The sequence below is a fragment of the Euprymna scolopes genome, chromosome 37 (assembly GCF_053919585.1).
Source record: "Euprymna scolopes isolate OS-2025 chromosome 37, ASM5391958v1, whole genome shotgun sequence".
Classification (NCBI taxonomy): Eukaryota; Metazoa; Mollusca; class Cephalopoda; order Sepiida; family Sepiolidae; genus Euprymna; species Euprymna scolopes.
Genome location: NC_136518.1, coordinates 58167696 through 58195536, shown reverse-complemented (window position 1 = coordinate 58195536; position 27841 = coordinate 58167696). Strand labels below are relative to the sequence as shown.

The window sequence follows — 27841 nt, the reverse complement described above, 5'->3', positions numbered from 1 at the left end:
GGCTAAATGGAGTTAGTCATTTCTTTTTTTGCATGGTGCAGAACTCAAATTTACATATGTTAAGGCCTAAAACTGCACCGTTTGTTCATTTTCACCAGGATTTGACGTCCCCTGGGGACTTTTGGGGCTAAATGAGGGAGGGGCAAATGCTGAACTTCGTCATTTTTTTACGCCTTGTTCACTGTGCACTCACGGGGGACCATGCATGCTTCACTTGTTCATTACTGTTTTTAAAGTTTAATTTTTGACTCGCTTTAAAAATACAATTCATAAATGAATAAAATGTTGATTCTTTTTTATACAGGATTCACTGGTTCCCGTATTACATGGAGAAGACGAAGAGGCCCTCTCCCACCTGGCCACAGCGTTTCTAATGGCATTCTTACCATTCCTCGCATCACTAAAGATTATGATGGTGAATATGTGTGCACAACCACAACACAAGAAGGAACTTTTGAAGTCAGTTTCATGATAATTGTTTCAGGTGTGTAGGTTTTGTCCACATTTTTTATTTTTCATGGTACAACGAACGCATCGATGGTTGTGTAATGTGAGTATTAAACACAAGCTTAGATCTGATGACCTCAGAGGAAGACTAAGTCTAGACAGTATATGGAGATGTGTTCAGAACAGAAGACTTTGATTAGATTTGCTCACATTGAAAGAATGGATGGGAGTTCTTGGGTTAGTAAATGTAGAACAGTTGATGTAGCAGGATCAGTTCACAAGAGGAGAGGCAAGAATAACATGAAAGTGATAAAAAATTGAGAGAAAGAGGAATAAATAAAAATAAGCTAGTTTGGAAGACTATTTCTAAAAGCCGTACACAGATCAGCAAATAAACAAAAGTGTAATCAAATGAGTCTTACGTCATTTTTGATTTCATTTTATTACTTCTCTCCCAAGAATTCCTCTTAGTCCCTATAACAGAATAGGAATATTTAGTCACATGATCATTCCTCCCTTCTCATCTAAATCTAAGGAAAGGGCCAATTTTAGATGGCTTTCTATCTTCCGACTGCATAAATTCACTATGTGCCGGAAGTAGTGCATTGTTCCATTCCAGCTTTCATTTTATCTTCCACTCATATTATTTATTGAACGTTAGTACATATTTTATATATATATATATATATATATATACACACTATTTTGCATACATATATTTTGTAGCCCGATTCAAAAATATAGTTCTACTAATGTTCAAATTAATATACCTATATGAATTTGCACATACGTTCTACATACATTTAATTATACATTTGTTGTAAACCCTGCAGCTTTACGGTGTTGTATCTGTAAATGATTGAAGGAAAAAAAACGAAGCCGATAGAGCAGATACGATTATATATATATATATATATATATATATATATATGAGAGAGAAAGATTAAAAAACGTAGTCAAGTTTACTAAATGAGTAATACTGCAAACTACAAGGAATATAAATATTAATACTAATATGTATAAGATACTCCTAAACAAATGAAAAAGCTCAATAAGCCCAAAATGGAATAGAGCTTGATATAAGAATATAAATTAAGATACTTTAAATTAAGATTTACAAAAAAAATTATTTGGCAACGAACACACAATGCACATTTAGAAAATTCCTTATTGTTGTATCCTCAGAAACTTTTTTCATTATCTTTTATGCAAGTATAATTCAATTTATGTGCTAAACTGCAAAATCAGTTTTTTTCTATAAATATTTTGCTATCTTTCCTCTGAAGAAAAAAAAAGCATTCTGTGAAACTTCGCAGAATAAGGAATTTTCTAAATGTGCATTGTTTGTTCCTTGTGGAATAATTTTTGTAAATCTTAATCTATAATATTTCAATTATATATTATTTTTTTACATAAGTATTAATATGTTGCTACACACACACACATATATATATATATATATATTTCCAGAACTTTCGAGGACCAATTATATTCTATGAAGCCCTCATCCCTATTCACTAATAGACATATACCACCAACATTTATGTGAACTTGGTTTATTTGCATTTATATTCGTTTGCCTTGTTTTAATGTTTTCATATCATTTCCTTTAAATAAACTTTAATGAGTTAAAATTTTCTTTACTTAAGAATCTTCTTTGCTTATCGCCACATTCTTTCATATCGTATGCGTTTATGGATTACCCTGCCTGTAGCAACAAGAAAACTAGTATTATTGTAACCGCTTCATTATTTTTTCAAATTACAGTTGCTCCTCGCATCACTATTTCGCCAAGTAATGTATCTGCTCGTCCTGGTGAACCCTTACGACTACACTGTCGAGCGGAGGGTTCCGGTCCCATTGAAATCGAATGGATGAAAACTAGTGGAATTATTTCTCCATCTGTAGAGGAACGAAATGGCGTGCTGATTTTCAAAGAAGTTACAGCGGCAGATGCTGGTGAATATCGATGCATTGCCAAGAGCTCATCAGGTGTTGCAACAGGAATTGTACTCGTCAAGGTTGTTGGTAAGTAGATATAGTGTGTTTTATTGTATCCAACTAACAAGGAACTCTTTAGTCTTTTTTTAGTAGCTTGTCTTGTGCTCTCACAAATACTGACCTTTTTTATAATTAATTAAATTCCAAATTGATATTTCAATGGTTGTATTGCAACATCTCCTATACTTCTGTAGATAAGTAGTTATTGGATTTGTTTTCTTTCCAGAAGGTTAAATACAAGATCAAGTGTGGATTTTAATTAAAATATTTCTGTGGAACGAACTGGATTCGAACTTAAGGGAGTAGTTGGTTGAAATTAAGATGTGATGGATTTACGCTCAAACTTTTTAATCTGATGACTACCTATTATCCACATATCTGAACAAAAGTCTATCGTAATTGAGAGGAAGCAGAATTCTCTAATACACAAATTAGTGCTGGCCAAGGTTGCGTAATTCCCTCAATATTAAGACTGTTTATGTCTTTATTTTTACAGAAGAACCATATGAAGGTTGTCAACATATTAAATCAAAGTGCTTCAGTGGAACGATTCAAACTTGCCACCCCTAGGTTGTCAGTCCGTGGCGTTAACCACTTTACCACCATCACCTTAACTATAATGAACAGGCCAACTAAAACTCTCTTGATAGTGCCGCTAAGATTATGATGAAAAAAATAAGAGGTTAAGGATATACATATAATCCTGGTAAATTATAACTTTAAAATTTAAGTTGTCCTACTTCAAATCTTTCCTTTTGTCACATGATCTAGCTAGCCAATCATCTATCTACTCGTTCAGCCATACCTAATAAGCCATTACATCTTGCTAATTATATTTACACATAACTTTAAAAGTATATTACTGCCAACAATAAAGAAAAAAAGAGAAATATGAAAAAGAGCAGCAATTATATTTTACTTACCACAGTTTAATTCATCTGAACCATCATGATAGTCAAGAATGCGGTCGCATTTCTGTTCTTTACGGATGCACACACCAGTGTTGCATTTAAAACCATCTGGCTTACACATGAAAGCTGAAATGAAATCCATTGGTCGTTTCAGTGAAAAGAATGTGTTTCAGTGAACCAAACTATATTCGAACTTGGCACACCCAGGTTTTCAGTCAGTGTCGTTAATCATTTAGCCTCATGTGGATAAGTAGTTATAGAGATGTGTTAAGTTGTTCAAGATGAAGACTGTCTAAAATCTTCTTTTATTAGTATAGAAATCACTTGGTTATATATTATGACTGAGTGTATTTCTTGATGCCACCATTCACTCTCAAAAAACGGTGGACACACCTGTAAGGATAACTGTGTGTGTGATTGTGAGGTAAGGGTTGCTCCAACCACACCTCTCCTGAATCAACACTGCTTGGGTCGATTGGCAAAGAGATGCTCAAGACTGGCTAGAAACAATACTGAGGTAAGCAGAGAGCACATACAGTGCTTGCTATTCCCAAATCGTCACCCATCTGGTACTGGCCAGGTTCAAATTGCTTAAATTTGATCTAACGAGAACCGGTGTGTCAACACGATTATGCCGTATATGTGACTGAGTATATTGGTATCCATTGAAATGTGATTATAATAAGCCTCGACTAATCTTTTTTTTTTTTTTTTTTTTTTTTTTTAAATAGAAATTGCTCCAAATAAGGTATGAAGGAGATAAATAGTACTTCAAGATTAAATAACAATCAATGAGAAGTGTTCTATGATTAGATTACTACCCAGAAAACAGCAATTCTTCCCCTTTGTCAGAAACATCGCTCATAGAAAGTGAGGACTAAAAGACAAAAGGAGTTACAAAACTGACAAAAATAAATCCATGGTCTACTTTTTACTCCTACGAGTAGCATCCCAGTTGTTTTGCTGGAACATTGATTCCAGTGGCTGTTACTGTGGAAATGACAGTCTTTGCAACAAAGGTTGCATGTGTTTTATCTCTGGTTTACTGGAGGTGACGATTTGTTTTCTGTGTGGCGACGTCTCAGCTACTCTTCCCTTGACTTGTGGTGATTGGATTAATTAGCTGCCAGGCTCTCTCAGGACTCTGTGTTGATGTTTACAGTGTGCAATGGACTTGGCTCAAACAAGAAATTCTGCACTGAGTAGTGTAAACGTGCTGTGAAGATCTGCTGGAGAAAATATCTGTCACACTGTCTTTGTATTTTTGATCCTGGGAATAACATGGTTACTGTTATTTTTTTTTATGGAAATCACTCGAGACAAAGCATGAAGCACTTAATGTAAGGAGCTAAAAAATACTTTAAGATAAAAAACTAATCAACAATCAGTGTTATATGGATAGATTCTGATCTGGAAAACGGCGATTCTTCTCCCTTTGTCAGAAACATCGCATGTGAGAACTAAAGGACAAAATAAGGGAAGCAAGTGTAATGAAGCTGCGAAGCTGTCTAGTTTCTATTCAAATTTCTTTCAAATCTTCTATAGATTTGTACTAACTAAAGAACCTGTTTATAAAATGTTTAAATTTTCTGCGGTTGCATGTCCACTCAACTTGCAAATTGTAATAAAAAATCTCATTTTAATCAATAAACGTTTTATTAGAAAAAAATTAATGTAAAAATTATTCTTTGCAGTTCAACCTATTGTGAATGTTTTGCAAAATGAAGTAAGTGTTCGCCGAGGCCAAACTGTGACATTGGAATGTCAGGTTACTGGTACTCCACGGCCTACAATCCGCTGGGAAAAATATGGTGGTCCACTCCCAGCCAACCATGAAATCAGGAATGGTGTGCTCACGTATGTATAAAACTACTTTTGCTGGTTATGTTTTTTTTTTTTTTTTTTTTTTTTTTACAAAGGCATCACCACATTATCAAGGCCCAGAGGCCACTCAAGGATAAGGGTTAAAGAGTGTACAGTAGAAATTGGTCAATATAGTAATCATTAGTAATGAAAATTTGGTAAATTTAATAACTTATATGGAACGGCTCATCAAGAACTTATTTACTTTAGACTTGAACACAACCATATTGTAGTCAGCCGGAAAGCAGGAAAACGGAAGACAATTCCACAGGCGTGCAGTTCTAAGAAAGAAGCTTTGTTCATGGAATCTACGTTTAGGTTTAGGCACAGATAAAGAGTGGGGGAAATTATTGATAGTGTTTACAGCTAGACGAGTGTTTCTTGTGAAAGTTTGGCGAGGGGGGACCATAGATTGAAGCTCAGTTGAACACTTTCCATGAAAATAACGATACATCAGAGACAAACTCGCAACATCTCTTCTGTGAGATAGAGGTTGCAAGGAGGAGAAAAGGACATCTCCTACGAGGCTACGAAGTCTATTTTGAACTCTATCAAGGCAGGACAAGTCCTTTCTAGCAGCTCCTGCCCAGATGTGGCAACAGTATTCCATCCTTGGACGTACCTGGCTCTTATATAGATAGAGAATAGCATCAGCAGTGAGATATCTACTGGATCGATAGAAAGATCCCACCATTTTTCCAGCAGCCTTGGCAACAGATTTGATATACGTGTTCCATTTAAGATCAGGAGTAATGGTCAAGCCCAGAAGCTTGTCAAAACTTGAGGCCTCCTGAAGACGAGAGCCATTCATTTCAATTGATGACAAATGTGGATTAGAATGTTGATGATGTAAAGAGAGAAGCTTGGTTTTAGATGCATTAAAAGTAACCAGCCACTCCTTTCCCCATTGTACTACGTGCTCAAGATCAGAGGAGAGAGAATTGGAGAGAACTTGCTCGTTTATTGTCTTAGATGTGGTACCATAAATGGTAGTGTCGTCAGCATAAATGTCTACAAATGATGTAAGGATATGATTTGGAAGATCATTAATGTAGATCAGGAAAAGAGTTGGGCCCAGGAATGATCCCTGAGGGACGCCGGCATTAATACTGTGAGCTTCTGATTTTTGCCCCTCAACTACTACTCTTATGAACCTATCAGAAAGAAATGATTTAATAATTGAGAAGACTTTTCCAGCTATACCATAGCTAGCGATCTTATGAAGTAAACCTTTATGCCATACCCTATCAAAGGCTTTAGATATGTCAAGAGCAATTGCCCTAGAAAGATTGCCACCGTCGAGAGATTTGCTAATCCTATGCGATATAACTGTAAGGACATCTGCTGTAGATCTAGCAGAACGGAAACCATATTGAGTGTCACTAAGAAGGTTATTTTTGTTGAGATGTTTGATTACTTCTGTATTTAACACAGATTCTAGCAACTTACTCATGACGCACAGGAGACTTATTGGCCTGTACTGAGAAGGGGATGAGCGATCACCTGAATTCTTAAATACAGGGCATACTGATGAGATTTTCCAGAGAGATGGGAAACTATTCTCCTTAAGACAACGTTTAAACAGTTTTGTAAGTATGGGCGCTAGTTCAGGTTGAAGTTTTTTGAGTACTATAATTGGAATACCATCAGGGCCAGTTGCTTTACTGGAATCAAGGTTTTTGATTAGCTTGGCAACATCACGTACAGATATACGTATATCACATAGCGTGTTTTCTGATACAGGAGGAAATATTGGGGGTTGGCGGTCTTGGTCGCAAAGGGTAGAATTAGCTACAAAGTTCTTGACAAAGAGTTTGGCTTTGTCTGATGCTGACGAGATTACCTCAGGTCCATTGATAATAGTTGGGATGGAGCACACGCTTCTGTTCAGGATTCTGTTTGCTATTTGCCAAAACTGGTGGGAACCAAGCCGCTGCTCAGCTACTTTGGACTTAACAGATTGAGCATACAACTCTCTTGCGTTCCTTATTACTTTCTTACAATGGTTGCTGGCAGTCCTGAAAACGGCTTTAATTTCCATACATCTATTACGTTTGAAGCAGTGGAAAAAGTGATTTCTTTGTGCAATGGCAGCAGCACATTCTGGAGAGAACCATGGCTGGCTGTTAGGTTTTTGCTGAAACTTTTTAGAGGGTATGAAATGGTCAATACCTACAATTAACCATTCAGTTAGGTCTAATACTATAGAGGACACATCCTTTTTAAACATGGAATGCAGAGGTAGATCAGATATAAATGTACGGAAGCTATCCCAGTCAGCCTTAGTGTATCGATATACTGTACGATGAAGAGGTACGTCTGGGGACTTATTACATTTCATTTTTATCTTAATTGATACAACAGAGTGGTCGGAAGATCCAAGAGGCGACAGAACAGAAACTGAACATAGTTCAGGGCAAGTTGTGAGAAAAAGGTCTAGTAGGCTCGCATACTGGCCGTCATTATCGGGCACACGGGTAGGTTCCTGAACAATCTGAGTGAGGTCATAGGCAATGGAGAAATCATGACAGAACCTCCCCTCATCATCGGTCTTGTTTGAGTGGGTCAACCATTCGACGTTGTGAACATTGAAGTCTCCACATACGTGAATGTTAGCTGAAGGATAAGTAGAAAGGACTTGGTCAATTTTCTCAGATATGCTTTGAAAGATAGTAACTCTGCTGTTGTGGGGGCGATAGAGAGTAAATATAAATGCAGTAGTGTGAGCTAAAGCAACCCGGAAGCACATATAGGGTAAGTTAGGATCTTCCCTGGAGATGTCCCTCCCACATGGAAAGCTATCTTTAATATAGGCACATATTCCATGCCCATGACGATCTTGGGGGTCAGATTTAGAAGTTAAGTTAGAGTATCCTGTAATTGCAAACTCATCTAGGGAAATAGCCTGTCCAATGCCAGTTTCACTTAAAAATAAAAGGTCTGGTTTAGTCTCCTGTAATTGGGTTTCAACCTCTGGAAGGTTAGAACGTAGACCCCTGATGTTGAAGGAGACATGGTAGTAGGGGTCTACGTTGGAAGTTGGAGAACCGGGTTTAATCGTGTATTTTTTCTTGAAACTTATGATGAAATTTTGGAATTTGTGGACTAGGTCGACAGATTTACTTAGAGCAGGACAGAGAGGGGAAACTAAGAGAGAAAAAGAAACGAAGAATTTTTTTTTTTTTTTTTGTACCACATGATAAGGTAAAGCCGTAACAATTACCCACTAGTATGGCATCGAGAGGCCCCACCAGAAGCTACTGCATGGTCCAGATTCCATTCACCAAATGGCAATACAGCAGCCCCAGTACTTTGCACCTGCTGATAGGACAGCCTCCTTAGTGGTTAATCCAAGGTTCGGGTCCCTGACTATCAGGCGGATAACGTCAGCCCAGACAAAACGTTTACCTCCAGCACCCTTACTAGTGACATGGCTACAAGGATAGAGATAGAAACAGAAAATTTCCACCAACTCTGCCAACTGTTCACGCAAAAATACTGCCAACCTAGAAAACAGCTTTTTCTTCTCCCTTTGTCAGAAAAATCACTCATTTAAAAAATGGTTATGTCCAAAGTGTTTAGTAATTATATATGTAGTCAATAGAGCAGAAATATCAATTGCCTTATAAATATTTTAGTGGTGGTGTGCATCGCCTTGCCCAGTCATAAAATACACTTAAGTATTTTTTAATTCATGCAGATTTCGTATTTATTATTACAGAGCCAATTCTCTATTGAATATATATATATATATATATATATATATATATATATATATATATATAATATTGATTTCAAATGTTAAAAACATGACTTCGTTAGTATCAGTTAGAATCGAAACCAAAACATTTAGTGTTCCAGCCACGTTTGTTACCGTTTGAATTATCGACAGGTAGATAAGGTTTCAAGCTATGGATGAATTTGCGCATGCGCAAAATTAATAGAAATATGTTGGCAAGTTGAAATGAATATTTTTTATTTCAACTTGCCGGCATATTTCTGTATGTGTTAGTCATCCATCCAAATAAAGATTGTACTTGTTATAGAACATTCTTGGTGTATGATTACTATTTCTTGTTAGTTTCAGTTATGTAACCAGTAGTTTAAGAGTTTATCAGTTACATATTTTCATGCAAACACGCACACACACATACATGCATCTACTGTTTTATATAAATATACATGTTTACGTATAGTGTGTGTGTGTGTGTATATATATATATATCCACACACATATTTACGTATAGTGTGTATGTATGTATATATGTATGAGCATACATTATTTGCATCTATATTATGTATTAAGCTGCTATCTTGTTGATACTATTGTTTGCTACTTCTAATTATTAACTACGTAGGATTGGATTCGAATTTTTATATATTTAAAGAATACTAGAAAAAGAAAAATTGGGATTTGTAAAGTATTCAAACCTGTGTCTAAGGATAGCCTAACATGACCATCGTCCTGTACCGGTTGATTAACGAGCCGTACACCAAGAAAAATCCAAAATTGTGCGACTTGAGAGAGGAGTTATTTCGATTTTCTCTGGGCCTACAGCTCTTTAACAAGTAGTACAAGATGACGCCCATGCTAATATATCCCTTTTCTGAGGTTACAGGTTGGAATACTGTAAAAGTCTAATTTTTTACGTTGTGGTATTCTCTGCTTATATTAACTCTGCAAAATAATAAATCTAGTACTTAATACTATTATCTATGCAAAAATTATTATCAACCAAAAACTAACTTAATATGTAATATACTACTAGGGATAAGTTTTAAAAATTAAATATATATATATATATCTAAAAGCATTACATATAGCATCAATTGTTCAACTCTAAATTTCTGTTAATAAGAGAAACGTATTATCAGTCTTCTGATGGTTCTTCTGGTGTGAGTTTTTACTCTTATATTTGATGCTTTATCTATTTTATGGTTGTAGCAAAATGATCAGGCGAAATCCTTAAACGATTCTTAGAGAGTCTAGCGAAAGAAACACGAATTCCATAACGGTGAAAATTTATAAAATATTTCCAATTTTGACGAAAATAACGGCTCGACTCTTGTTAAGAAGAATCATTTAAGGATTTCACTTTCATTTTCATACAACTATAACTACAATGAGGATCTGCGTGAAAATATTTTCAAATTTTCTCCAGCTATGGGCAAATGGCTTCACTACCTTGTGGATGCCTTGGGAAAAGCTAAGGGAGTAAACCCCAACAAAAAATCCAGTTTGGAGTCTTGATAGGTGAATGGCTAAGCACTGCAACACCTTTCCTGCAGCTGAGCTAGCTCCAACTGTATTGATCCGCCTTTCCATCGGACTTTGTCTGCAACACTGAGAGGAGGACTCTGGTAACTGGGTCTCCTTATCATCTTCCCAGGCTTGCATCCAGAGAACCAATTCCATCTTTGAACTGTAGAGCAACAGCAGATGCTGCAGTGCACCAGACTAGATGCAGAATGCCATGGTCGTATTAGACAGAAGATTGCCATGATTGTCTATTTTATTTTTTCTTTACATTTTGTCGGGCTGTATCCTTATATTCAAACTCGTATAAATATCCACATCATAATTTTATGCTTGTTTTTTTTTTTCTATGTTTTCAATTTGTTTTTCATTTATTAAAAAGGATTACATTAATCAACTCATTCTCTTGTATATTAACAGGATTTTTGGTGTTACTGAAGAAGATGCTGGACGTTATATTTGTACAGCAACCAATGAGGCAGGAAGTTCCAGAAACTACGTTTACCTAAAGTTCACAAGTAAGACAAAAAGCTTTTCAACTCGTAATTGTCATTTGTTGTCAATGATACAGATATTCAAAATAAAAAAAACGTTTGGACCTTAAACATGAAACTATTTTGTATTCCATCCTGTAGTTATGAAGCTTTGCTGCCTAACTAATAAAAAAAAAGCTAGTTTCAAGCTCTAAGTATTATGACTTCATCACACGACTTCCCTTTAACTTTTTTGTTATACACACACACACAAAAAAAAAAACTAATCACTACCTGTCATTTATTAATCAAGCTCTATCATTTCCACAGTTCATATTTTTAATAAAAATTTGTTGGAATTTCAAAAAATCTAATATTTTCCATTTGAATTATCTCCATTGAAAATTAATAACCATAATATTTTAAGAAAGATTTTTGCAAATTATCCTTTCTTTTATTAAACCACTTTAATTACTGTTAATATCAACGAAAATATATGGCATAATCATGTTAGATCAGCGAACTTAAGCAACGTTGAGCCTAGTCAGTACCTAAATGGATAAACATTTGGGAATTCTTGTTGTATGTGCTCCTCACTTGGCATTGTTTCCAGTCGTTCTAGATCTTTCTTTGCCACTAAACTCTAGCAGTGCCGATTCAGGACAAGGGTGGTTGAGGATCGTGCAACCTTTGCCTTATAATTACATGTGCAGCTACTCTTTTGAGACTAAATGTAGGCTTCAATATATACATATATATAATAAGAAAATAGTTGCACACTATTTGAATAGAAATTGTAATATTTTGAAAACTTTAGGTGTCAGGAAAATAAAATCATTTTTGTCCTTTTGTTGGTGTTGTAAGTCCAATATTTCGCTAAAAATAGCTTCATCGGGGTAGTTAGTCAGTTCATAGTTTTTTTTTTTTTCATTTTGTTGTTAAATTTCTTCTCCAGAACTTTCTTCCTCTATAACAACAAAATGAAGAAAAAACCCTACGAACTGACTAACTACCTTGATGAGGCTATTTTTAGCGAAATATTGGACTTACAACACCAACAAAAGGATGTAAAAATGATTTTATCATTTTCCTGACACCTAAAGTTTACAAAATATTCAAATATATATATATAAACTGATCGAAAAAACAAAAAATCCACCCTCCGTTAATCTACTTCCCTACTACCTCTATTTGATAAAATCCAAAATAAAACCCTTAAACTTCTGGGTTATGTCAAACGATCAACCACTGGCCTATCAAAGTTATGATTTCAGGGTATGTTACAAGGCAGAAACGGCAGAGAAAAGCCAGGAAGATGGAGAGAAAATGTTTTTGATTGAACATCTTTCAACAGTTGGGTGTCCAAACAATTTGCCCTGGATCGGAAGAAATGGTGAAAAATATGTCACCTATGTTCATAATCCACACCAAGCGGAAAATGTGACTCATGATGAGATATAAATGAAAATAAGATAAAATTATAATCGAATAACACCAAAAATGAATTTATCATAAACTGACTAAAAGTAGTTATGCAAAGTATAACCCACTTTGCTAGTAATGTGTCATAAATAAATTAAAAAAGAAAAGAATCTTCGAATTTATTCTATATTTTAATCAGCATAATGAAACATAATGGGGTGCAATGTATTCCTTTTATTATCCAAAATCGATGGAGAGTTTCATCATCTTAATTTTCATTTCCAGAGAGATAAAGATTTCAAGTCACTGTTTAGTGCTACGTCTAATGTAAACATCCCAATACTATAAAATTGCTTATGTCATTTTGGTCATATTACAAATTAAATTGCCGTGCACACAAAGTAAACAATAGTCTTACTTATTCAACAAGGGACCATAATTGCTACAAACACGGTTTCTTAGAGTAATAACTAGGATAAGTATTTTACCAGCGATATAATTAGAATAAAAAATGCTACTTTTTTTTTAGTTAAAACACGAACATTTCCATTAAGTACTTTTTTAAAGTAAAAACAGATTTCTAACTAAATTTCATGTTTTCCCGACAATGTTCATTTAAGACTAATAACATTGTTTATTTTAAAATGCTATCATTAAAGGAAATTTTAATGTTTTCATTAAAAATATTTTACTTTAATTTTGTTTCACTTTTAAAACTTAGCTGTTTCATTTTTTGTTTTACCAAATTGTTTTTACTTTTTAAATATAATTTTGAAAGTGAAATTTAATTATTGCAATACAATATGATTTTATTAAATTATTTATCGAACTAAATTATTATAAATCTATTGTTAATGAAATGTTGCTTTTAATCTTTGTTTATAAAATGATTGGATGACAAAATCTTACATAACTTTCAACAGATTGAGGATTTGATAAGAATTTTACAGTAAACTAATTTCTAATCATCAGGTTAAGTGCTTCTAAATTTCTTTCAAACGTAAAGTCATAAAGCAATTCTTTCTAACAACAACCCAAACAAAAACATACAAAAATACTAGCTACAGAAAGAAACCAAAGTAATCTGAGGCTGAAGGAATCACTACTAATAAAATAACATAAACTCAAAATAAAAAAAACAACAGGGCAAAACTAAACTGCAGCCTCCTTATATAAACACAGGTATATCAACAACACTCCGGACATTTAAAGTTTAAATTCTATTCATCAGGTTTAGTTCTTCCAAATTCCTTTCAAATTTGAAAAGTCACAAAGCAATTAATTCTTTTAATTTTCAATTATTAACAAACGATTAAAATAGCTGACTTGTTTATGAAAAAATCGAAATTCGTTGTGGGTGGATTTAACTTCATAAATACTGTTTTGAAGCAAGATTTTTACAATTTTATTTTACGCTGTTACATTTTTTTTATTTAAAATAATATCCAATAAGAGTAAGTAAATATTAATTTGATGTATAGTTATCAAAGATACGAGGGTGTGAGAAAGACACAGACTTATCGAAAAACGTTATTTATTTTATGAAGTTTTATAAATGTTTTCTCTTTAAAATATTTGGAAATTATCTCCTTTTAAGCAATTTATCCGTCCATTTTAAAATGTATTTCATGCTTGCTTTATAATTTACAAAATTTCGATTCCCTTTCAGGTATCCACCGACCAGAACCAGTACTCCCAGCTACTCAGACCACAAGCGTTGGAGATAAAGTTGAATTTGACTGTATTGTCTCTACAAGTAAGCTATCTCTTTGTCAGACATTTTTAATACTAATGATTCATCACTTACCCTTGAGTAGCTTTTAGCCTCGTAAGGGTTTGAGATTTTCAGTTGGATGATGGAACAGTATGATGAAAGGATTAAGAACTATGATCAATTCACAAGATGATTCAACAGATATATGTTGACATTAGACTTGAAAAACGACCATGCTGCCGTCTGTAGGGAAAGGTGCTCCACTAGTGGGATGTTCTTGGAAGTTCTGTTTGATTTTAGATACACCATGAAAGAAAGGAGTAATCTTTGCAGTGTTGGAAGCAAGAGGATTTCTTGCTGAGAACGTCTTGCAAGAGGTGAGGGTAGAGCTTGAAGCTGACTTTCCTTTTGTTAAGAATGCAAATATAATTGAAGAGATTATAATGCTACACATGTTTACACACGGGACCATCACATTGTAGGCAGTTTACGTCGTAAGGAAAATAGGACTAGTAATAACTAGACTCCTTTTTTTTTTTTTTATAACAACGACATTTATTTCTGGGTACTTTCTTGGAATAAAACGCGATTGTGCTTCTTCTCTCTGACCTCTGTCCTCTCGAAAGTGTTTCCGAGCATGCTTCTTGTTAGAGCACACATTCTTTTTTATAGTCCTTTTCCCCCTTGCTTATTGTGACGTCATTTCACACACGCTTCGGCATTTGCATGCAGCCACCATACTCTGTTACAAGATGAATGATAGTCACAAATCTCCCTGAGATCCATAAAGAAAGATGACTATTTTTTACTTTAGCAAATCCTGCCACTATTATAAGAGGCAGTGGATTGAGATTGTGTATTAAAAAGGGAAATCCTTCTGAAATGCTAAAATGATGAGGCATGGTTAATAACATTATTTGCTTAGTATGTGCTGTGCGAGAGATGTTGCACACATATGCATAAAGGATTGAAGTAAAGAGTTCGTTAAATCTATTTTGGTTGTTAAGTGAGGATACGGTCGCCCTAGGATACGGTTTTTCAGGTTACGATGTGGAATACGTTTTACCGGGCCCCTGTTTACGATATATGCTCAGCTTTACGGTGTTATTTATAATATTATTTGATTATATACATGTGTATTATATACTGTACTATATTTTGTTATTAATTTTTAATATGGACTGTCTAAAATTTTGCTTAGGTCCCGCCATATCACAATTTCACCTTATGATCTCAACCCCGGATGGATTAATGCCATCTCCCGGGGTTCTACTGTATAGGTGACATTGATAAGATAGGTAAATAATATCCAACTCTCAGAAGTAAACTGTAATGAATGCTGTGGAAACAAGTGATGGTCACCCATTTCACCAGAACTCATAAAGAGACTGACGACTATTTTCCACTTTAGCAAATGCTGCTACTAAATAGGAGGCAGTGGGTTGAGAAAAATCCTTCTGAATACTGTAGTAGTGAAACGATGAGGCAGAGTAAACAATATTATTTGTTTCGTGTGTGATATGCGAGACATGTTGTACACGTGTCTAAAGAATTGACAGAGAAAGCAGGTTTTTTTTTGTTTTTTTTTAATTACATTTTCACCCCAAACAAGATACGTTGCCACTTTGATGTAGGGGGCTACTATCAGGGACCTAAGTTGCAGGGGTGCTATGTAGGGAGTTTAGCAGCAAGATGTCTTTTCATATTACACTTGAACTTCTGCATGTCAGTACAGTTGGGGAAGCAGGAAACCGGAAGAGAATTCCAAAGTCCTGCAGCTCTGGGAAAGAAGCTCTTAGAGTAAAAGCCTTTCTTACATCTAGGGATCTCAACTGTGTAAGAGTGAGACCGCTGCTTGTTGGGTTTGCCGGGGGTATTTTCGTTAAGGGAGTACTAGGGCTTGTAGTTCGTCAGTGCGTCCACCATTAAAATACTTGTAAAACAGGCAGAGGGATGCAACATTTCATCGGTGGGACAGGGGCTGAAGTTTAGATAACAGTTCGGGACCTATTAGTTTGGCGACTCTTTTTTGGACCCTGTCCAGGAGCGAGAGACTAGTAGCAGATGCACCAACCCAAATGTGACAGCAGTACTCCATACATGAGCAAATGGTGGCTTTGTAAAGGTACAGGATACTTTCAGGCGTAAGTAACTTTCTAGCACGATGGAGGGAACCCACCTTATTTGCAGCCTTAGCAATAATCTCAATATATCTATTCCAACTCATGTTTCCTTGACCATTAAGCCAAGGAACTTGAACGAAGTGCTCTCAGATTTGAGCTGTTTTTTTAAGTGTTAAGATGTATATATGCAAATAAAAAAATGGATACATAGGGAGTGTTGATAAGATAGGTAAAACTATCCAACTCACTGGTGGTCTGAAATACTCATTTCTTATTGTTTCAAAATGATCCCATAATTTATCAAATTAAAAAACTAAACTAGAATAAAAAATAAATAAAATCCATAATTTGTAAAGTGCATGGATATGAATTTTCACAAATTAGCCAAAGTTCGACATATATATATATATTAGTGATGGGACGATTCCAATATTGCCAGATTTTGATACAATTACCAATTCTGTACTAAATTACCAAATTCTGATTTATTTTTTTTTTTTTATTAATCTCTAAATATTTAACTATAGAGTTATTTTTCCCCGATTACCTCTTAAAAAAACAAAAAAAAACACGTTAAATGTGTAGATATTTTCTCAAACGTAAAAACACACTTGTAGAAGTATAAGATTTCAGTTTTACTGATAGTTTAAAACCAAGTCTGCAGACCAAAACGTGACAGTATAGTTTGGTAGAGACTGTTTATATGTGAGAGAGAGAGAGAGAAACCAATGTATGAAGATGACGTGCCAAAGAAAAATACAGCAATCTTTTAACTTGATTATTTTTTACATAAATTTTTTAAATTTTTACCCCATGTATGATTATATATAATTACTTATATTTATTTACAGCTCATCCTAATCCCAAAATGAGATGGTCCAAACTCGAAGGTCCAATTTCGTCAGAAGCCATTTATGGAAATGGTGTTCTTATCATTCCTAAGGTGAAACTTGAAGATGCTGGTACTTATGTATGCACCCTTTCGATGGAAACTGGAGAGATGGTTGAATCAAAGATATCTCTGTTTGTCAAAAGTAAGTCATGATTTTTCTACAAGTTTCTTTTAACTAGAGATGGAAGAAAGGATATCCATAACAAGGAGTTACTATCAACTTATTTTCGTGATTTGTTTATGTAGAAACAAAATGGAATATAATCCACAGCTAATTCCATAAGATCATAGTGCATAGAGTTCTGGATAAATATTTGCCAAATTTCTGAGTTCTAGCGACATAATCCAAAAGGTTCTTTCAGATCATCCCGCAAGTACAGAGGCAAAACGGCTAATTTTTTTTTTTTTAACATTTCTCTTCCACATTAGATATGGATTGCATGTTGGCGAACCTGACATAAAGTTACTTCAGTTCCTCAAAAATAAAAAAAAAATTTCAGTCTTGAAGGATTTCTCCATCATTGACCGATGACAGAAAAGACCAAGTGCAACATTAGAACAGATACTACACTTTGCTCTTAGCCAAAAGGCAACAATGGTTCAGAGTTGTATTTGTGAATGTTATAGCTATGTGATAGCAGACGAGTTTGATCAAAAGCAGAGTTTAATGGTGCAAACCACAGGTAATCTATTATTGAGTGGATCGAAAAGAAAAAAAACTGAGTTCACGTGTTAGTTTTGCTTGAGGAAGCGAATGAGATTTGGCCTTTATAAAAGAAAGTCGTATTCACAACGAAACAAAATGAAAGGGTTTAAACTAAAACCGCTTTAAATAATTTTAATTTTAAAATCGGATAGCGAAATTAAATCATCCATAAAACTATCATTTATGTTAGTTACGATGTCATTGTTTGGGGTCATCGGTGATTGACTTATTCCAAGTCTTTCGTAGCCTGCTTTTTCCTCACTTACTCTCAGTTGGGATGAGTGTACATCTGTTCATTCAATTAGAGCTTCCATTAACATAACATCACTACTGTAGGCAGTTGCAATGCAGAGCTGACTCCAGTCTGCACACTTTCGGTCTCAGTAGCAAGGAGTCAGAACTCTTTGTCACCAAGATGTACACCACAAATCCTGTGAATCTGTCATTTCTATGCATCCTTTGAAAGACTGCATTAATAAGAGCCTAGGATCCATTTACACGTACCATTACACAACGGTCATAACTATTGTAAACTCGACCCTGGGTAACAAGAGAAAATGAATGACAAAATAAGCTGGGAAGAAGCTCATGAAACTTTTCCCATCAGTTCATATATGAGTTGCTTGTGAACCATGCCAGTATAAAGTGACTTTCTTCATGAAAACTCTTATCATTGAGATTATCTTTGACCGAGTCACTGCATATTTTTCTCATCCTTTCTTTTCTTCATTAACCCTCCAATCAGAGCTTCGATCAACATCTCCATATCACTGTAGGTGGTTGCAAAGCAAAGTTTACTCCAATCTGGGCGCCTTCAGCCTTAATATCAAGGAGTCAGAACTAACTCTGTCATCACGGAACAACTCACAAAGTCACCAAACCATATCTATTTCTTTCCTCTGCATCTTCAGAAAGTCTGAGTAATCAGAATCCAGCATTTGCTTTTCCCTCTTTTTTTTTTTTCATTTTTCTTAAACTTTTTCTTCTAGGGGATGGGACATCCAACCAGATGTCTGACATTTACCCCTATTTTAGTGAGTCCAACCAAGAGATCTTTTCAGGATTCTAGCCGTCCCTTTCAGTGCAATCATTTGTATTTCACTTGCACTTGGTTCACCGGGTATGCTTGCTATGTACTTTTTTGCTAGTATGTAACACGGTATGAGAGACATATTTGTTGTAAATTCAAACCCTCAATGAGGTAGTAATGACCAGACTGCGAATAGGTCACACTCACATCACCCACTCACATCTGCTAAAAGGGGAGGAGACACCAAACTGTATAACGTGTCAAGAACCCTACACAATACACCATATACTGACAAACTGCATTGACCTTGAACAAATCCGAACAAAGTATTACCAAGAAAAAAATCTGAAAACAATATTAAACAAGATTGATCCCCAGAAAATTATCAGTTTTCTGAAAGAGATTAAAATATACTCAAAAATATAAGGAAAGACCCATCCCCCCAAAACAAAACAAAAACAAAAAAAACAACAAAAAAAAAACCTTAAGAAGAACAAACCAATATTTTACACAACATAACTAACCTTTCGGCATTAAATGACCCCAAAGTGGTTGATATGCCGTAAAACAGAACAAACAAACAAACAAACCCTCAATGATATAAGAGTGAACGACAGAATAAGATGGAAAGAAGGTCATAACATAATGTTGGCGAATGTAAAAACAAATAACAGTATTTAAAATTGAATATATCAATTGTATTATGTCGTTTATATGTTCAATTGAAATTATTTTAATCCTTTACATATCGTAATAATATATTTCTCTGCGGAAGAAACAGAATCTTATGAAATACTAAATATAGAGTAAGAAAATATTTAAAAAAAATTTTTCAAACTATCATTTATGGATTTTGAAATATATGTAGGATCGAACTTAATTTAGAGATCATGTTGTATTATTGGTATTAACTTTGGACTTACAGCTGGAAGTTGTAAAACGTAGGATTGCCCAAGAGGACTCCCAGAAACACATATTTCTATCTCTTTTATTCATTTCTATATTATGACAGTATTAGTATTTATGATAACGACAACCATTGTTGGAGAAAACTCCAAGAAAAGGGAATTAGCCAGGATGCAAATAAGTTGAGCAAGTAGACCATGGAATTACTGCTAGGTTGGTAGGCGATATCCAGTTTGTGCGCAGGAAGTATAAGACAGTGTAGACAAATAAGAACTCGGATGCGAATAATGAAGTTGAGGTTATTTGGAAATGTTCCTACTTTGGTCATACCATTGGAGTACAGAATGGAACAGGTGGTAGTGTGATGGAGTGAGTTCAAGAATTTTTCATTGCTGATCAGCAGAACATTACCACTATCAATCAATAGAAACGACCCTTGTCATATCATGCTGCCATGAGAGGGAGATAAATAACGATAATTATGATGAATGACTTTATTGATTTTACAGTCTGCACCACAAAAACAGGCAGTATTAGGATCTTGTACCATCTTTATTGTTGTGATGCTCACCTTATGGATAACACTGAACTATTCTGTTTACTATAAAGACCGAAAGATATACCTCTCGTCATTTTACACACTTGGCAGTCGGACTGACATATAAACACACTCTTTATTTATTGTATTTGCTTTTCTTTCCAATAGATTTTGTTCCCATTAAATACTGAGTTGTCTTTCTTCTGAACCTTTACCAGTCCACAGCACTTATGTAATAAATACGATGCAAGGTATAACTACCAAACTAGTGATGAATACGAGATTAAAAAAAAAAGATATCCAAAAATTCTAGTATTCTTCTGAATTCCTTATTTACATGTATTTTAAATGGTTCCTTTATTTTTGTTCTATAGCTCGCCCAGTCATCAGCATCCCAGACAATTTCAATACTGCACCCTTGGGAACACCAACAACGCTTGGATGCACTGCACAGGGTAGTCCTAATCCCATCATCACTTGGACCAAAGAGAATGGAGACCTGCCAAGGTAGATTAAAACATAAAACTTAAATATACAAATCTGAAAGAATTAAATAGACATTTCCGCAAAAAAAAATTATTCATATATGCTTAAAGTTTCTGCTTCCATTGCCGATAGCTATCACTCGCAAGCATACAAATCAGTAAAAACGTTTGAAATATCGATAGTTTATATTAATTGACATTTGAGTTTCAGAGATCGATATATTTATCTGTTTATGTATGACACTTGCCAAATATTCATCAGAATCCTCAAAGTGGAACCATATAAGTTAATCTGAACATTGACTTGGTTAGTATAAAATCGCTGCAAATCTCGGGATTCCACTTTTAACTTAGTGATTGTCCACTTCCTCAGTGAGAGGAAATAATCGATATAGGCCTATCAAGACGCTTAGACAGCAGTCTTCATTGGTAATGATAACAAGGGTGTCTATTTATTGCTTTCATCTCGATGCATACACTTGTAGTTGCTCGTTAGTGTGAATAAACAAAAGCAATAATACAATATGAGAATATATAGTTATGTAGCACTCGTCTTAGGTTTTAGTGTATGAAATTATTAAGCAGATGACAATTATTGGTGCTTGTCTACATTTGGGCCTATATAAAAACTTTTTTCAAGAAAATTTTTATGATGTATGTACCTGTCACCGAACAAAGATGTCATATTCCAAAAATTATATAAATCGATCAAGTTTTTTTAAATTTTTTTTATTCAAGAAAATCAAATTTTGTGACCCATTTTATCAAAGGATTAGTGCGTCATCTTAATTTCAAATGATAGGCTGGCGACACCTTTCAGGAATGTAGAATTAACAAGGGTAGACATTTTACATTAAATTGTATTCATAAACGTTATTTTCGTTTTCAGCGATCCCGAAAACCTAAAAAGTGGTAATTTTAAATGATTTTTCGAGGGTGGAAAGATTTTTTTTTTCCTGTTTTTTCAAAGTCGATTATCTAATAAAATGTGTCATAAAATTTGATTTTCTTAAATAAAAAAGAAATTACTTGATCGATTTACATGATTTTGGGAATATGACATCTTCGTGCGGTGACAGGTAGGTACATCATAAAGATTTTTCTTGAAAAATTTTTTATAGGCCTAAATGTAGACAAGCACCTTTTTATTTCTTTAAGAGTTGGTGCTTGTGTGGTAAAAATGGGATTAAAAATAAACACATTCTAGATCAAAACACTAATACATACTAACACATACATGTGTGATGTCGAAATTAATAAAACATCCAAAAATTAGGAAAAATGATCGAGTAGATCTACTCTAACTATTTTTTACAAAAAAAAAAACATTGAGCCACAGTTTTCTATTTTGAAATGGTGAATTAATTATTGTTAAAATCATAGACTGTAGTTACCTCCCCTGGATTTTAAGAATGTAATAAAAATCTATAATTCAATAAATTTTATTTTTACTTGTAATTATTTTTCTACTCTATAATTTTTCGTAATTTTTGAAATTTTTACTAATTTCGACATGACACATAAATACTATGTGTTTTTACCTAAAATGCATTTATTTGAAATCGAATTATCTTGTACACACACATACACACCAAAGAGTTGTTTGTAGAATAATTATTTTTATATGCATTGTAATTGATGAATGTAATGTGTATTTGGATTATTCAGACTATTGTTCTCATCTTGGGTGTTATTCACACAACGTTTCGGCTCATGTAACCTCCAACCTTCTTCAGGCATATCTTATTTACAAGGACTAGGTACTTAACTTGTGAATTAAGATTTTTACCCGATCATGGTTGATGAAACAAGAGCATACTACCCCCATGAATTAAATAAAGTGTTCCATTCAACATTCTGTGCAGATTCTCGAGTTAAACTGAAAGATTCCAGAGTTTGCCAATGTCTCTTCCACATTTTATTTTTATTTTTAATCTGAATTAAGCAATACTTGTTACATAAAATTATGTGATTCTCAGAATTCGAGCAAATTTTCATCCTGTTAAGACCCTTTCCCAATTTCAATGTAGCCTTAACTGCATTAAACTAGCACTTTTCCTCTAATACTGTAACTTCAGTCTTGTAAAATATTTTCACATAAATTTCACCACTGTTAATGTCTTTGATTAATTTAAAATATCTATAAGTTTTAACTCGTTTCACAAATATTGAATAAGAACAAAAATGTATTACTAATTGAGATTTGGTATTTGTGTATTTGTCTGAAACCAAAACTATACTATTGCTCCTATTAATGTACTATTATACCATCTTTCAGTGCCCAATTCAGGGAGAGGGGTAGTTTAGTATCTCTTCTGCTGTCAAGAAGCAGTTTTCCCAAGCTTGACCTTCTTCTTTGACGGGGAGAGTATAGTATATGTTTCATCATGAGATCTCTTTTTCAAGAATGAGCTCCTCCCATTTTTGTGTCAAAGGATACTTTTATTTTTGTTCTGTAGTCATGATACCATCCTCCCAGGTATAACCATTTTTAAGGAGTTGCATATGTCAAAATTGTCACAATCGGTTATTCATTATCAAACGCAATACTTGAATTATATATCTAAAAACAAAACTATGCAATCAGTGCCCGTTATTACTAGTATATATAATGTTTACTTTCTTTCTCTGTACAATAGTGAACACAGTATCGTGGATGGAAATCTCTACATTCCCAAGGTGCGTCCTGAAGACGCTGGTACTTACTATTGCTCAGCAACTAATTCTTATGATACTATTAGACATGCTGTCACCTTACAAGTATCAGGTAAGTGTGTTATCCACTCAGACATCTTTATTTTATTGCTTTTCTAATTATTAATATGGATCTATCTGCATACGTCATATTGTAAACTTGCTACTGATTAAAAATAATCAAATATGCATGCTATATTTCTGCTACATTTACTATTTGTATCTGCACACAAGAAATAATTTTTATATAAAAATTTTGAAGAAATTTAAAAAAATATAAATAATGTAACTATTATCTCTTCCCTATCTAAAAAAAAAAATAAATTATTATTTTGGGTTATATAGTAATGCTGAGACCATTAATCAGAATCTGAAAAATCCAAAATTTTAAGGGTGTCAGAAATGGCAGCTGATAAAACTATCTTAGTCTAACTTTGTAAAGTTAAAACCTAAATAACAAGTTCCAAATTGTTTAAATCATGGAATTTATAATCAATTATATATCTTTTTTAATTGTAGACCTCTCTAATAAAAAAAGAAATCCATTAAAAATCTAACAATCTATTATCTCCTTAACATAGCAATGGATCATAGAAACACTGCTGAGAAAAGGGCTTTTAAAGTATTATGAAATCAATATACGACCAATACTATTTTTATCTATATTTTATTGGGATTGTTTATAGAATTTCTCATGAGAAAAACTGCTGCAATTGTAAAAATTATTTTGATATGAATTTCTTTAAAATTAGGCAAAAAAAAAGAAAAAGTTCTGTTCTTTAAATAAATGGCATTGAACTTCTGTCGTACAGATTTGAAGATAACATTCCTTCATGAAAAACTGTTTTCTTCAAGCATAGAAAGTTTTTTTTTATGTAGCTATCTATATAATTATGCATAAAACTTATGCTACTATTAAACTACATATTTACTTATATAACTTATGATACCTTAACTCAATAAAATTTTAATGGTGAACTGCTTAAAATATTTTTCGTTTTATGTATAATTTTGTTTTAATTATGTATTGTTTTCGACTATTATTAAAGGGACACAAGAGGTTTAAATACCATGTGGCAATTTTTCTCTACTTTAAGATCTACATCGCCATGGTTAAACTCCAACTCCCTCTATATTTTCCTTCATACATGTTAAGTGAACCAAGAGTTGAACCATGTTAGTAATATTTAGGTAACCTTTCTATGTTTAAAAATCTTTCTGCACTAAAATTCATAAAGCATATTGCTACTAAGTGATATGCAACATATTCTGTTTTTATGTTTGCATCATTTAATTTTTCATTAATTTTCATCTTTTTTTCATTTTAGACTTGATTCCAAACTTTGTACAGAATCCAATTTCTTACATTGAATATCCTCCACTGAAGAATGCCTACTTGGATTTTGATATCATTGTTTCCTTCAGACCCAGTGTTACAGATGGTAAGTATGGAAGAAAATATTTTAGGAATGTTGTATTTCACATATAGATGTCATATGAAAATATTTTAGGAATGTTGTATTTCACATGTAGATGTCATATGAAAATATTTTAGGAATGTTGTATTTCACATGTAGATGTCATATGAAAATATACTTATGGCAAATAATACAGTCGTCTTCAAGTCTAAACAAATATTTAAGGCATCGTCTTGGATAATAAATTCCTTTTAATTAATCCAAATACTTTTTCCAGTCCTCTTGCTGCGGCGACCATTGTCCAACCGACAATCTCTTTAATCCTTATCCTCGAGTGACAATAGGGCCTTGATAAACGGTGAAAAATTATTTAAAACAAAAAAAAAAGTTCGAAAAAGAGCCTCATCAGACTAACTTATTTGGAAGAAGTAAATTTTCATATTGCTAAAATTTGTTGAAATATATACTGGAACAAATTATCCTCGCCCAAAAGAAAGAAAGAAACAGGTGATCACGTGAACTCTTAATAAATGCACGCCCATTGACTACGATAAATGAGTGTATGAATAACAATGAAGCCAATTGGCTGAGTAGCAAATTCAGTACTACGTGAGCATGTAAAAGCATGAAGCAATGTCGATTACATGCAATAGCCTGATGAATCCTCATGAGGATAAAATGTGGAAAATTCTGTGTAGCTTAATTACCATACATATTTTTAAACTTTTCTACTATATTATAAAAAAATTTAACTGTTTGCATAAATACAATTACATTTCAGTACTACCCGTGCACAAGGCAGAAATGCCCAGACACAATTATTACCCAACATTTATTAACATTAATATTTGGCTTAAAAGTATGTTCCATGAATTCTGTAATGATGTCTACAGTAACACATGAGATAATTGACAAAAGAAACGAAAACAAATGGGAATAGTCAATAATGCTAGAATGAAACACTCAATAAAAATAAAATAAAAAGTTTCTTTTTTCAAACTTTGATGTAGTCCGCAATACTTAAAACATATTTATATTGTCAACACTTCATAGTTCAAAACTTAGCGATTTATATATATATATATATATATATATATATATATATATATATATATATATATATATATATATATATTTTTATTGATGGAACATCATATCTTTCTCAATCGTGCTTTTTTTTTCTTACTTGTAATTTTTCCTCATTAAAAATCACTTTTTTTTTTCTCCAATCCATCTATAACCTTATTGGTGTAAGACTCAAAACTCAACTCTTTGAAAATATTCACCAAAACCAGGAATAGTCTGCTATCCTTCCAGTTTCATTTTTCTCTTTCTTTCCCACCTCATCCCATCATGCGCTCGTTCTCTCCTTTACGTTAAGCCCCGGTGAGCGAGAATGAAGAAAGCAAATCAACAGCTGATACAATCAGCAATGGTCACGATTTTTCACTCTCAAAAACAAAGAAGCAGACAGCTTGCTACTCATGTTTTACTCTTCCTCTCTCACCCTTATGCAAGTAATGTAACACTTTTTTTATTTTACTTCGGCGGAAGTTCTCAGAAATCAAGGGGCCCCTTACCTAGGGCTAACACTTGAACTCTATATGAGATACATAGATATTCGAATGTTCCATTAAAGTTTTTTTATCTCTCAAACACTGCATTAGTAAAGAAATTGAGAGCATAATTTTCCTCTCCCCAATTAACCGTTTCATATGTTGTAGTATATTTTTTCGTTTGGGTTTCTTGGTCTTATTGGAATCTAAGACTAGGATTTATCTAGTCTGGTGGAGTATCCAGCTTCGTGCTATTACTTGAGGTAATATGACTTGGAGAAGGTGTACCATTCCTCATAAAAGCTAATGTGGGTTAGCCATAGAAAAGAGATCTTATTTGAACTGCGAATACAAAATGTGATTTTGATAGTGAGGAGATCTTATTTGGGCTTTGAATACTATGTGATTTTGAATATTTGGTCAGGATTTACTTCTTCGGAAAAGTATCCTCATGCCAGATTGTTCTGACAAACCTTGTACAGAGGGACCCTAGACACTCGAGAATAATTTCTAGTAGGCATTCAATGAGTTTGTTTAAACTGCTTTTTTATTTGTATTTTAAAATTATTGTTAAAGATGTTTTATACAGGTTGTCCTGAAGAAATGTGACATGCTGATGATTTAAAACTTCTTTTAGAAAAAATGTAATATCTACTTGTTTGAAGGAATGTTATGGAAAGGCTGAGACTTAATATTACCAAGACCAAGAGGTAGTGTTGGAAAGTTCCTCTGCTCAGATTTTGGATAGGGAGTCTGATGCAATTCAATATTTTATGATATCTATAAGCAAGGAGTACATAAGAGGTGCAGTGCAATTACTAGCAGGAGACTTGATTGGTTTGGTCACATTGAAAGAATGGATGAGAGTTCTGGGGTTAGTAGATGTTAAACAGTTAAGGTAAAAGGATAAGCAAAACATGGGATGGAGGGATAATAATGGATTTGAGAAAAAGAGATATCAGTGAAGACCTAGTCAGAGAAGTTAGTTTGGAAGTCAGTTTCTAAAAGCCGTCCACCACATGCCAGCATGTAAAACAGACGTTAAACTGAATATGATAATAATGATGTTGACTTTCTATAATATATTTCAAAAAATATTTTTATTTTATTTCAAGGTCTCATTTTGTACAACGGTCAAGAAACAGAAAATGGTGACTTTTTGTGCTTTGGTCTGCGAGAACGCTACCCAGAGTTCCGTTTCAATGTAGGTTCTGGTCCAGCTGTTATCCGTGGTAACCAAACACTTGAACTGGATAAATGGTATACAATCCAATTGAAAAGAGATCGAAGAGAAGGTGAGATTTTAATCCTTGTTCCTATTTTTATAATTATGCTTTTTGTTTGCGATTCATAAAACTTAAGGTTTTGAACTTTCTCTGATAAAACATCCATGGAGCACTTTTGA

The 27841-nt window shown here is 33.8% G+C and overlaps 4 protein-coding genes across 4 annotated transcripts in view; all 4 read left to right on the top strand.

The window, feature by feature from the left end:
- Positions 1-14130, top strand: part of LOC145261202 (uncharacterized) — a 751089-nt gene extending 736959 nt beyond the window's left edge. Inside the window, exons 134-138 of the mRNA XM_080119542.1 lie at positions 305-484; positions 2215-2475; positions 5054-5216; positions 10900-10997; positions 14044-14130. The gene's annotated coding sequence lies outside the window, so the exon portion shown is untranslated. The remainder of the gene's footprint in view (positions 1-304; positions 485-2214; positions 2476-5053; positions 5217-10899; positions 10998-14043) is intronic.
- On the top strand, positions 283-14198 carry LOC145261183 (contactin-5-like). The gene is made up of 5 exons (XM_080119504.1): positions 283-484; positions 2215-2475; positions 5054-5216; positions 10900-10997; positions 14044-14198. The coding sequence occupies exons 1-5, from the start codon at positions 283-285 to the stop codon at positions 14196-14198; spliced, it is 879 nt and encodes a 292-aa protein (XP_079975630.1).
- Positions 14044-27575, top strand: LOC145261205 (uncharacterized). Its single transcript, XM_080119544.1, has 6 exons — positions 14044-14130; positions 17063-17245; positions 20658-20790; positions 23408-23535; positions 24791-24904; positions 27552-27575. The coding sequence occupies exons 2-5, from the start codon at positions 17168-17170 to the stop codon at positions 24794-24796; spliced, it is 345 nt and encodes a 114-aa protein (XP_079975670.1). The 5' UTR covers positions 14044-14130; positions 17063-17167; the 3' UTR covers positions 24797-24904; positions 27552-27575.
- Positions 26277-27841, top strand: part of LOC145261182 (basement membrane-specific heparan sulfate proteoglycan core protein-like) — an 82643-nt gene continuing 81078 nt past the window's right edge. The window contains exons 1-2 of the mRNA XM_080119503.1: positions 26277-26397; positions 27552-27731. Coding sequence (XP_079975629.1) covers positions 26277-26397; positions 27552-27731 — 301 coding nt within the window. The remainder of the gene's footprint in view (positions 26398-27551; positions 27732-27841) is intronic.

What these genes read in the sequence shown, in the direction of transcription:
- LOC145261183 (XM_080119504.1), top strand. Translation starts at nt 283, where the DNA reads ATGTTGATTCTTTTTTATACAGGATTCACTGGTTCCCGTATTACATGG. An exon ending in TTTCATGATAATTGTTTCAG is followed by an intron (nt 485 to 2,214) that starts GTGTGTAGGTTT and finishes TTCAAATTACAG; the next exon opens with TTGCTCCTCGCATCACTATT. An exon ending in TGTACTCGTCAAGGTTGTTG is followed by an intron (nt 2,476 to 5,053) that starts GTAAGTAGATAT and finishes TATTCTTTGCAG; the next exon opens with TTCAACCTATTGTGAATGTT.
- LOC145261205 (XM_080119544.1), top strand. Translation starts at nt 17,168, where the DNA reads ATGCTGGTACTTATGTATGCACCCTTTCGATGGAAACTGGAGAGATGG. An exon ending in GATATCTCTGTTTGTCAAAA is followed by an intron (nt 17,246 to 20,657) that starts GTAAGTCATGAT and finishes TTTGTTCTATAG; the next exon opens with CTCGCCCAGTCATCAGCATC. An exon ending in GAGAATGGAGACCTGCCAAG is followed by an intron (nt 20,791 to 23,407) that starts GTAGATTAAAAC and finishes TCTGTACAATAG; the next exon opens with TGAACACAGTATCGTGGATG.